At 43.0% G+C, this 12975-nt stretch overlaps 1 protein-coding gene across 2 annotated transcripts in view; it reads left to right on the top strand.

Moving 5' to 3' along the window:
- LOC126281750 (uncharacterized) overlaps nucleotides 1–12975 on the top strand; it is a 453514-nt gene that overhangs the window by 382987 nt on the left and 57552 nt on the right. Inside the window, exon 1 of one of the 2 annotated variants that reach the window (XM_049980937.1) lies at nucleotides 7609–7760. The exons of the other annotated variant lie outside the window; for it this stretch is intronic. Coding sequence (XP_049836894.1) covers nucleotides 7730–7760 — 31 coding nt within the window. The 5' untranslated portion in view covers nucleotides 7609–7729. Of the gene's footprint in view, nucleotides 1–7608; nucleotides 7761–12975 lie in introns of those variants that run through there. 2 annotated transcript variants of the gene reach the window in all.

Here is a 12975-nt window from a genome sequence, read left to right as displayed (position 1 = left end):
AAACTTCAATACAATCTGAAAGGAACATACACTACAATGAAGAGCTGTTCATGGGGACTTCTTCTGACTCAGCACATGCTCAATATGTCCACCATTTCGTTTCCTGACTACCTTCAAACGAACACTAAAGTTAGTAATTACCCTACGGCGCATGTCTTCCATAATTTCACTGCAAGCTTGAAGAATAAGTCTTCTGAGCTCCATTAAATCACATGGCTGTTTCGGGAAATTTTTTTCCTTTAGGTACTCCCAAAGAAAAAAAAGTCACATCGTTTGAGGTCTGTACTATTGGGGGGCCAATTTTGTCCATCATTGAAGCGACCTGGAAACTTGAGTGAAATGATCCGCATGTCGAAAAGCTCGTGTGAAAACTCCAACACAGTGTATGCAGTATGTGGCCTTGCTCCATCTTCCATGAACCACTGCGTGTGGAAGTGTAAGGCAGTAGCAAGAAGCTGTGGAATGAAGCTATTGCGAAGCATGCTCAAATAACGCTCGCTGTTTACAGTGTCTTCAAAGAAAAAGGGTCCAATAAGTCCGTGACTGGAAATTGCTGCCCACGCTGTAATCCTTGGAGCATAATGTTGTCGTTCATGAAGCAGTTGTGTGTTTTCAGTGGCCCAAAAGCGTACATTTTGTTTGTTAACCACACCGTCTAAATGAAAATGCGCCTCGTCCGAAAACCAAACGTTGTTGAGAGTTTCCTCCCTATCCTCCGCCTACTGAGCAAACAGTAGTCTCTGCTGTTTGTGTTCTTCAGTGAGCTTCTGTGCACAGGTCACCTTGTGTGGATACACATTGAGGTCACTTTTAAGAATGCGTTGAACGGAGCGTCTGGATATTCCCAGTTGCACTGCTGCCTTTTTACACCATTTCCCGGGACTTTTCTGTACAGCAACTCGTACCGCTTCAATGTTCTCCGGCGAACAAACAGGCTTAGGCTGAGGTCGCTTCACTTCCAATACTGTTCCTTCCTGTACAAATTTATCGTACAACCTGTGGATGATCTTCTTGCATGGGACCCATCGTGTGTTAAGCTGTTGTCGAAAACGCCTCTGAGTCACAACAAGGCTTTTCGTTTCATGAAGAAGTAACACAATTGCCGATTGTTGCTGTGTCGGCAGTCTTCCATTGTCAGCCACTTCTGCTTACTAGTCTCATAGCGGCAGTATCGTGAATTACACGTCAACTCATTTGTTTTTCCAAGCTCTGTTGGTACTTCTGTAGAGATCCCAGCGGGGTCGTAAATTGTGAAAGAAACAACTGGTAACAGATTTCGCGCGCCCCCCTGTAGAAGACGGAAAATTAGAGCTGAACAGTAAGGAAAGAAAACATCTGTGTTGGGATTTATAAGGGAAAACAAAAAAGGAATAGAAGAAATCAGATAAATTATCGACATGAAAGACATTCTGGAAAGGACAGCTACTATGAAATGATAATGTGTCCTCCATGTTATCAGTAGAAATGATGAATGATGGACAAACGGGTTGTTGGCATGGAGTCCAAGAGACGGAGATAGACCACGAGAAAGACCGCCAGACCGATGGGACGAAGACATGCGGAATATCGCTGAAGTCGACTGGCTGAATATCGTCTAAGACTGTTTGTTGCTCATGAAAGAAGAAGCTGCAGATGAACCTGAACTCAGTACTGGGTGAGATGACGTCATTTGGTGCAACAATTGTCTGTTACTGCTACTTGTGATGGTGGTGATGATGATTATCTCTGCTGTCCTACATTTCAGCTTCCTGTTTTTAAATGTATTATCAGGTTATATGTCATCATAAATACTTAAAATTGTTCATTATAAACAACACACTTGCCTAACACCGTTTACAATATTTGTCTTACCTGTTTCCTCCCGTGCAAAACTACATGGTTTTGTCTTGTGTACGGATCCACTATCAGGTTGACCTTATAATCAACACCAAAATTTTCAAATCGTCACGAGGATATTCCGTTTAATTCTGCAATAAACCGCTTTTTTATTTCTGTTTCTGAAAAGGTGACGCATAGTATAGAGGAGTTGAGAGGATGTGGAATGGATACAGTGTTCCTATAGTCTGACGGAAGATGAAATAGGCGCTTGGCAGAATCCAGGCACGTTACATTCTGACAAATGTGGAGACGTGGTTAAACAATCGTCCATTTGTCCTAATAGGTCTGTTATCACGTGTTGTGTGACCAGGAGAATGGGCCGACAATTAGTCGTAAATGAATGATCGATACTGGCTTTTAGGTCCCGGAAGCGTTACACCTCCAGAAATGTATCTACACTTCTCAATAGTAGGATCAATCGGAATCTTAATTCGTCGCTTACCTCTTGCACCTTATATCGCTAGGAGCGCTGTTTGTCTATGAGTTCTAGAGACCCGTAGATAAAGGCGCTCAGGCTGATAACGTATTCATCGACTCACATAGGGATTCCATACACTTGCACACTGGGACTTGGTGAAGAAAATACGAGCTGACTATATGTATATCGGGCCAGCTTTGTGGACGGATTTAGTATTTCCTAGCAGACAGAACTCATCACATAGTTCTGAAACAACACGGCAGTTAACTGGCAATAAATGTTTTTGATCAGGATGTCATCCCCCTGTTGACTTACGGCTGTAAGACCTGGATACTTCGTGAATATACAAGACTGAAAATTAGAAAAGCGGCGCTAGAAATGGAATTTATAAGCGAAGACATAAAAGAAACAGAAGACATCAGTTGAATTACCAACGTGAAAGACATTCTGAAAGGAACAGCTAGTATGAAATGACAATGTACCAGTAGAAATGATGACCGACGGACAAAAGGCGATGCTAGAATGCAGTCCAAGGAGGCAGACCACGAGGAAGACCACCAGACCGATGGGACGAAGTCCTGCGGAATATCGCTGAAGTCGACTGCCTGAATATCGTCTAAGACCGCTGCTCATGGAAGAAGAAGTTGAGGACGAACCTGAACTCAGTACTAGGTGAGACCACATCATTGGTGGTCCAACTGTCTGTCAGCTGTAAAATAACTTCGATAGGGACACACAGCTATTCTGATGCATAACGCAAGACGCTATTCAGATAGGATAAATTGGCATGGTGGCAACCGGGAATGCCAGAAATCTGTGGCAGAAATGCTGGATCACCTGCGGAGAGTATACACCCTTTGTAGTTACGGGAAGTTTGTTCACATCGGAAGCAACTGTAACGTTTTGCGTTCACTCGAACTTCACAAGCCCCACATCATTACAGATCCTGCGTCAACTTGAACAGTTCCCTGCAGACATGATGATGATGTTTGGATTGTGGGGCGCTCTCCTGCGCGGCTATCAGCGGCCGTACAAATTCCCGACCTTTGCTCAGTCCAATCTTGCCACTTGCATGAATGATGATGAAACGATGAGGACAACACAAACACCCAGACATCTCGAGGCAGGTGAAAATTCCTGACCCCTGCAGACATGCAGGGTCCACGGATTCATGAAGTTGTCTCCATGTCCGTACACGTCCATCCACTCGATCCAATTTGAAACATGTTTCCAGTCATCAACAGTCCAATGTCGGTGTCGACCGTCCCAGGAAAGGCGTAAAGCTTTGTGTCGTGCGGTCGTCAAGGGTATACGAGTGGAACTTCGGCTCATAATGCCCATATCGATTATGTTTCGGTGCATGATTACTATGCTGACATTTGTTGATGGCTCAGCACTGAAATTTGCAGCAATTTGTGGAAGAACGAAGGGTTGCACTTCTGTCACACTGAACGATTCTCTTCAGGCGTCGTTGGTCCCGTTCTTGCAGCATCATTTTCCGGCCGCAGCGTTGTCGGAGATTTTATGTTTTACTGGATCCCTGATATTCATGGTACACTGGTGAAATGGTCGTACGGGAAAATCCCCACTTCATCGCTACCTCGGATATGTTGTGTCCCATTACTCGTGCGACGACTGTAACACCACGTTAAAACTTACGTAAATCTTGATGTCCTGCCGTTGTAACAGCAGTAACCGGTCTAACAACTGCGCCATACAAATGTCGTCTTATATAGGCGTTGCCGTCCGCTGTGCCGTATTCTGCCTGTTTACATATCTCTGTATTTGAATACGAATGCGTATACCTGTTTGTTTGTCACTTCAATGTAGAAAGAACTGCCACAGTGTATTACAAATGGTAACTGAAAGAAATAAGCAGTGAGACAAATAGTAAGGGTACTTTTATTTAGCGACAGTAATTACAGTGAAGTCATCGCGATTTGTGATGTTTACATGGACACTAAATAAGTCTGGACATGGTTGTTAATAGGATGTGTGATCGCCACGGACGGAAACGTGCTCCCATGCTGCCCACAACGTCGGTAAGGATTTCTTGTGGTAGCTCGTTCCGATCTTCAACCAACGTGATTGACAACTACTGTATGGTCACTGGTGCAAGTGGACATCCTCTGGTTTTCTCTTCTTTCATTAAGATGATGATTTCTCCAGCTACTGCGTTGGTTCCTGTATTATATACATATACTACTGGAATTCCGGACATTCTATGTATTGGTGACCAAAGAAACCACGTCTCAGGCGTTGGTTCTCAAAAATAACAGCTGGTGGTATCTATTTCTACAGCAGTTCGACCGGACACTGTTCCCCAGTCCATATTTATAGGATAGATGTACTGTTACCAAGTGTTGACAGGCTCTTTAGCAGATTTGTTACATTTTGTAAGCATTCTGCCAATTAAACACTGTCTCTGGTTCGTCTTCCCCACAACTTTGTCTATGTGATCGTTCGAGTTTAAGTTGTTCGTAACTGTGATCCATTGGTATTTAGTTGAATTTACAAAATTGAAGATGACCTTGAACGTCAAACACGGATGGGAAATACTTCTGATTCGATCTGTCCGTCGGTTGAGTATTTGATCGATTGCTAAAGCTGTAGAATCTCACAAAGAACGCGTAAGGCAAATTTTGCGTGAAGTGTGTGCGAAACTGGTGTCGAAAAGTCTCACAATCGAGCAAAAGTAAATCCGTAAAATGTTTGGTTCAAATGGCTCTGAGCACTATGGGACTCAACTGCTGTGGTCATCAGTCCCCTAGAACTTAGAACTACTTAAACCTAACTAACCTAAGGACATCACACACATCCATGCCCGAAGCAGGATTCGAACCTGCGACCGTAGCAGTCGCACGGTTCCGGACTGCGCGCCTAGAACCGCGAGACCACCGCGGCCGGCTAAAATGTTTGCAGTGGCACTTTGAGACCGCTGAAAAACATCCTAATTTCTTGGTAAGAGTGATAACCTGTGATGGATCTTGGTTTTTCACTTACGATCCACAAACTAAGCCTTAGTTCCGACATTGGAAGAACCCAACTTCACTGAAGACGAGCAAAACTCGAATGAGCAAATAAGGATTGAGAGCGATGATGATTGTTTCTTCGATATTCGTGGAATTGTGTATCTTCACTGGATTCTTGATGGTCAAACGATTGATCAGCGTTCTCTCTTGAGGTTGTTGCTCACCTCCGTGGAAAAAAAGAAGGAAACGACCTGAATTGTGGAAGAACAAGTCATGGGTTCTACATAAAGATAACACACTGGCTCACATCATATTGTCTGTTAAGAGATTTCTGTTGCAGTATGGTATCCCAGTGTTAGACAACACACTTTATTCACCTGACTTATCACCATGGGATTTTTATCTATTCCTCAAGGTAAATATGCATTAAAATCAATAAGTTTTCAGTTTGTTGAAGCAGTGAACGGAAAAACTGCACGCGTTATCAAGAAGCTCGCAACTGGAAGACTTCTATCGCTGTTTCCAACAATAGAAAGTTCGCATGGATTGTTGTAGGGACAGAGGAGGGAACTGGACACACTTTTTTTAAAGTGAAATGCTTTACAGCAATTATCCTGTTATTTTAGAGCCACACATCACATGATTCATGTGGTAAAATCTTTCTAAGTCCAAGATCGCATAAATATTCCTTTATTTGCAAACAACCGGTTTCGACAACTTTGCTGTCATCGGCAGGTCTTCAAAGTTTTTGCTACAAAATATTTTTATTTTGAGTTCGGAGCTCAGGCCAGGTTGTGATGTAGATAAAATGTAGCATATTACATAAAGGTCTGTCGTAAATAAAACGTTTGAAATCACCTTGTTCGTCCGCAGGGCGTGGTCTAGTGATGCCGGCACAGTAGCTCAGCATGTTCGGTCAGGGAGTCGGTGGCCCTCTGTAATAAAAAACTGAGTAAAGGAATCAACTATCAACTTTAACGGATGTCATGTGATGACCGCCGAGACCAAATGCAACGCACATCAAACAAAATTTTAAAAAAGTGGATAGTGTTGCTGCCTCTGAATCACAGGGTCCCGGGGTCGATCCCCGGCCGCGTTGGGGATTTCCTTTGTCCGCGGACTGGGTATTCGTGTTCTCATCATTTCATCATCACCATTCGTCACAGCGGGCAGATCAGATTGTGAAAAAAAAACTTTGACTTTGTAAAAATTGGGACTTCGTACGGGCCTTGATGACCGCGCAGTTGAATGCCCCACAAATCAAACATCATCATCACCATCACCCTGTGCACATCGCCATGTCCACAAGTGTAGCGTTCAACAGACGACTGTTACGTCATACAAAACACATTACAAAATCTAATTTACAGTGGCACGTCTGTTTACGTTAGTTGGTCATCTTCTTATCATTGAGATCCACTTTAGACGGCACGTAAGAGAGATCATCAGTGATAAGAACATCAGAAAGAAACAGATGTGCTACTGTGAATTTGAGTCTGTACTGTGTTTTGTATGGCTTAACAGTCTGTTTACGTTAGTTGGTCATCTTCTTATCATTGAGATCCACTTTAGACGGCACATAAGAGAGATCATCAGTGATAAGAACATCAGAAAGAAACAGATGTGCTACTGTGAATTTGAGTCTGTACTGTGTTTTGTATGGCTTAACAGTCATCTGTTGAGCGATACATGGTCATGGTCAAGTACACAGTAGGCTTTGTGATTTTAAGTGTTTTATTTATGACAAACCTTTATATTATAAAGTGCTTCATTTTATCTATAGAGTCTGTCGAAACCGCTTGTTTGTAATTATAGAAATATTTATGAGATTTTGGCTTTAGAAAGTTTTTTTTTTACCTTCGAGGTAATTTATAATGTGAAATAATGTTGGCACGGAGAAGTCTCCGAAATGTAACACGCAGCTGCCTGCGGTGTAGTGGAAGCCCAGATTCCAGAAGGCGAGGCTGATTCTGTGCTTGTAGAGCGCCCACGAGACTGGGAGGTTATAATAGCGGGCGTGCAGCCAGAGGTTTTTCTCCCGAGTGGGGCACGTGTCCCCGATGACCTTCTGGCTGGATGGGCACGCCAGGTGCGACGGCAGGTGAGGACCAGCAGGCTTCCAGCAGCAGGCTGCAGCCTGCGAGCCGGTTGTGGTGGGGGCAGCGGAGGGGCTTCGCAGGTACACTGAATGGTAAGAGGAAGCACCGGTGTCTGTACCGTGGAATTGTGTGTCTACGTCATATTGTGTGTGTGTGTGTGTGTGTGTGTGTGTGTGTGAGTGTGGCTGGGAGGGGGCAGAGGGAGGACTCGGGGCTGGGGATCGGGCGGCGCGGCATATGGTCGCAGACACCCCGCGTGTGTGCAACCAGTCGAGACCAGACCGTCTCGCCCTCTGCTCGTCTCGTGTGGTAGTTGTGTGCAGTTGTGCGGGAATTGCGCTGCAGCGGTGGATGCAATATTCATGGCGCCGGAGCGAGGTCGCCGGCTAGCACGTAAGTAGCCGTCTGAGTTATGATCCGTCGCCTGCGGCACTCTGTTCGCGCCGTTCGGGCGTACAGGCAGCGGGCAGACACTTTCGCAATCTCCTTGGCGCGTTTCTGTTTTTTCTTCTGCGAACTTCTGTTATTGCACTCCCACTTTCTACAGAATGTCTTGCCGTAGTGCGCAAGCGGGTCTAGCAAACAGTTGCCACTTGACAAGCGTGTCTCTCTTTCGCTACGTACGGTAAACTGCCATCGATTAACAGATGGGATGTAAGCTATATGCACCTTATTCGATCTGCGTGTCAGTTACATTACTCGTTGTGCCTCACGACTCCAGAATACTGACCGCTCGAGATAGTTGTGGCGTAGTTATAGGACAATAATATTTGGTAACATATGGGGAAAATCGTCGACCAAAACCTAATTATAATAAATAATCAGTCTTGATCTGAAAAAAGTGTTATGTTTGGTGACTGGTTTCTGACATCTTCGGAATGTAAGGAATCAACATTAGCGACCCACTTAGACGCTGAGCGGCGCTGTAGTGTATGCCGATTGGCACTGCCGACAGCTGTTGTCGCCTGGCATAGGTTACAGCGCCGCTCCGCGTCTACACGTGTCGTTGATGGTGATTCCGTATGGTCTCAAAATTATCTCTTGAGGCTGAAAATGTTCACCACAAATAAAACAACTTTTTGGGATCAAGATCGATTATTTTATTAAAAGTACTTCTACGAATTCGAATTCTTGCCTTCAGCGTCGGCCAACACAGTAATTACAGTTTAATGCTAATGAGAATCTCTCGAGTTTGTAGACCGAAGGCATTGTTAAAATACCGCGACGTTTAGAACAGTGTCTGACAAAGTAAATGAGTCGATATTTCAAATGTTGCGGTATTTTTAAACTGTCACCCCGCTGGAAACCCGAGAGCCTTACATAAAAATACAGCCTGGGAGAACCTACCATTCATACAACTTAGAGCTGTCAGAAAATGTTAGTTGCAAGTTGAAACTTTTTGGTAGAGTCCACCTTTACTTGATAGCAGTGGACCGATACCACACCAAACTGTTGGTAACGAGAAATATCATCCAATTCCCAACTCAAAAGCAGATCTCGTGCTCCAGACATGTTAATGTATTGTATCTGTGAGCGTTTGAAGTCGTGGACTAAGCAAATTCTGAAGCCGGTGACATATCTCTTTTCTCGTAGCTTAGGCACATTTTTCATTTGTATTTTTACACCATACAGCCATCCTTATTCAACAACGTATCGCAATAAAGGACTAATGTACCGTATGAACACAGTGTACACTAGCGAGTCAAAACATTGTGACCACACGCTTAACAGCTTGTTTGTCCGTCTTTAGAATGGAACACATCAATGACTCTGCTCATCAGGGATCCGACAGTTTGTTGGTAGGTTTTGGGAGGTATGTGGCATTAGATGTCCACGCACAGGTCATGTAATTCGCGTAAATAACGGGCCGCTGGTATGCGTATACGGTGATGTCACCCAATAGATCTAATATTGAAATATAGTCGTGCCAACTCAGTATCGTAAGGTTTTGGTAACATACTGAAAAAGATGGGTGTGGCAGTCTCTATAATCAGCTAACTAAATAGAAAAGAAAAGTAAACAATAATTTTTTTAAAGTAATGGATAGTATCTTAAAGAACAGCACGACAGTGTGTACCGTGAGACCCAAGTTTCTATTCAGTTTAAAAAGAGTCCAGCGCAGCAGCTGAAATGAATTACTTGGCAGTCCAACGGAAAGACATTACATTGCCGGAAACATTTCCGCAGCCCTCGTCTTGCGGAACCGTGCGCGAAGTTTCTTGGAACTTGGTAATATGAATACGGAGTTGCTCTCTCGTGGCCGCAGACTCTAGAATCTGCTGTTTCGATTTCTGAAACTTTCAAGACGAGAGGGCCCTCGGTTGCTTTACGGGAGATGAAGCAAATGAGAGTTGTTGTTGCTAATAAACCAACGAACTGTTTATTCTTTTGGTTTTTGATATCTTTTCGTGTTTCCGCATTGGCTATTGTTCCTGATGACTGCAGAGGAAACTGCCCGTTAAAATAGATTTTATTCTTAAAAAAATGTAGAAATTGCAGCAGATCATTTTAGTAGTGTGAGTCCACCGTTTTTAGCTGTGAAATAAATGTATCCAGTTCTTCATATCCTTCAAGTAGCATATTCCCTATGATAAAAATGAGTACGACAGGCAAACTGCTACTTTAAGGATATGAAGAACTGGTTACACATGTATCCAGTGATGAAAGTGGTGTATCTTATACCGACGTTTGTCAAAAAATTACTTTTATTTTGTTTCACGTGAGTGAAGCCGTTTTCCTTTCCTTAATATCATTATCAGTCAAGTGATTCTCAGGTTATAAAATATAATTTACTGAGAGGTCTCTAGTGTATCTAGATTGCTAAATCTCAGGATACTTAGGTTACTTACAAAGGCCTTTATGCTACCTTCTGTATTAATTCTGTGTTCCTTTGTGTTATTGAAGGAAATAAATGTTGTCTAATATCAGCACCAAGATGGCTCTGAGCACTATGGGACTCAACTGCTGTGGTCATTAGCCCCTAGAACTTAGAACTACTTAAACCTAACTAACCTAAGGACATCACACACGTCCATGCCCGAGGCAGGATTCGAAGCTGCGACCGTAGCAGTCGCACGGTTCCGGACTGCGCCAGCACCAAGAGATACGGATCTACTACAATATAATAAACACAAAAAATTAAAGGTTTGTTATGCCATCAGTATTACAGTCATTTATTACCTGTTACTGGTGTATTGCAAAGATGTTGCCGGTATTTTCCACCAAGAGTAGAAAATATTTGGTTTGTCTGAGCGGTATCTGCCTCTGTCCTTGTGTGTATGAAGGCCAAATTACACTTGCCAACATTTCGCGTCGACTCTTTCCACAGTGTTCCTCAAAATGTCATGTATTTCATTCAGGCTGTTAGCGGACAGTCACGCACATCACGTCACCATCATGGTTTCTCCGTAGGAAAGTTTTGATGGTATCATCGTCTGCCAACGTCGGAAGTACCGGGTGATCAAAACGTCAGTATAAATTTGAAAACTGAATAAATCACGGAATAATGTAGATACAGAGGTACAGATTGACACACATGCTTGGAATCACATGGGGTTTTATTAGAACAAAGAAATACAAACGTTCAAAAAATGTCCGATAGATGGCGCTTCATCTGATCAGAATAGCAATAATTAGAATAACAAAGTAAGACAAAGCAAAGATGATGTTCTTCAAAGGAAATGCTCCTTATGTTCACCATCATTCCTCAACAATAGTTGTAGTCAAGGAATAATGTTGTGAACAGCACTGTAAAGCATGTCCGGAGTTATGGTGAGGCATTGGCGTCGGATGCTGTCTTTCAGCATCCCTGACGATACACTTGCAACTTCAGGTAACCCCAAAGCCAATAATCGCACGGACTGAGGTCTGGGGACCTGGGAGGCCAAGCATGACGGAAGTGGCGGCTGAGCACACGATCATCACCAAACGACGCGCGCAAGAGATCTTTCACGCGTTTAGCAATACTTTTTTTTTCTTTCTAATAAAACCCCATGTCATTCCAAGAATGTGTGTCAATGTTTACCTCTCTATCTACATTATTCAGTGGTTTATTAAGTTTTCAAATTTATACAAACAGTTTGATCACCCGGTATTTTCGCCGCGACCACTCATGTCATAGTAGTGGGTTTCGTGCTTTTGTTTCTTCTCAATCTTTATTTTGTTAGAGTGATTTATTTTCATGGCAAATTGTTAATACTGCAATCACTACGATTTGTCGTGCAAATGCTCCATGGAATACGAAACTAACGATTTGACTATTTTTTCTATCGACTGTTCTTCCGTAAACGTCAGGTATCTTAAAGCGAAAATGACTTAGGCTATACATTAACAAAACAGAGCTCATGCCTCTACTGTGCATAAAAATAACGTAAGTTGATGAAGCATTTTTCCTTAACTGACATTTTTAAGTTCATGTTAGCTCTAATGAAACAGAAAAATTCAGTTCTTTTTATAACATTACTAGTTACATACCAGGAAAAAATCCGAAAGTTTTAGATAAACGGGCTCTATTTTTACCTTTATTTTTTGATGTGTTTGCACTTAAGTACTTCGATAGCAAATAAATCCCGATACTCCGAAATGTTGTTTAGCTTATCAACGATTTGCCACACAAACTAACCAAGAAGATGATATGTGGTTGTTTTGACCATTTATGAACTTTATCGTTGTTGGTTCCTCAATTCCGACATTATAGCCCGACTTCTAGGATGAAGTATAGCCTCTCAGACCCTCTCTTCCACCGTTGGTACTGAGCTAAGCGAACTAATGTGACGTGACATGACGTCTAGTGTGAATACACGCTGACGTTAACGGGACGTGACACGACACGAAGTGACGGTCCGTTGACGGCTAGTGCCTTAATGCTTCCCTCTCTTCTCTCAGTCTTGTTTCCTCTTTCTCATGCAGATGTCGCTGCAGTGACAAGTCACGTAAAACATTATTTCGCTTCAGTTTGCAGAAAGTTGGAGTGCGTGCGTTTATAGATGCACTCGATTTGATTGTTGCCTACAGAAATGTAGAAGAGGACAAATGAGATGTATCTATAAATGTGATACGTAAATCTACGGCCAGAGCTATGCAGCTCACGAAATGATATATTCAAAGACCGTAATTTGTAGGAGGTTCTCGCTGCCTCCATTTTAGTAGAAGATGTGCAGTTGACAGCCCTAATTTTGTTCTACAATGGTCCTTAAGACGTCTAAATCTTTCAGTAGCTTCAGCATTTGTGTTTCACGGGCAGAAATTTCCGGTTATCGGTGTTTTAATACATTAATTTTCATGCCCCATAACCCTGGCCGCTGATGTATCGCTTTCCTGACGTTATAAAATCTCTCTCTGTTCTGGTGTGCGAAATACTTTCATTAATTCCTTGAGTCATTCCAGCTGAGTGTTGCAATCGTCTGGCCAAGGGAATATATTTCATCAAACATTGCCCGACAACAATGGCCGCAAATGTTGCAGTACATGCAGTATATTAGTCAATAACTTGTTTTGGGGCTAGTGCTTGGACACATCGATTATGCTTAGGTACGCATAAAACCATTGTGAGGCGCGGCCAGAGGAGTGTTCTACTCACAACCTCAGAGGCTTTTTGAACGACTTCCGT

This window comes from Schistocerca gregaria, chromosome 7, assembly GCF_023897955.1.
Source record: "Schistocerca gregaria isolate iqSchGreg1 chromosome 7, iqSchGreg1.2, whole genome shotgun sequence".
NCBI classification, from domain to species: Eukaryota; Metazoa; Arthropoda; class Insecta; order Orthoptera; family Acrididae; genus Schistocerca; species Schistocerca gregaria.
The sequence above is the reverse complement of the archived record's forward strand: the minus strand, read 5'-3'. Positions and strand labels throughout refer to the sequence as shown.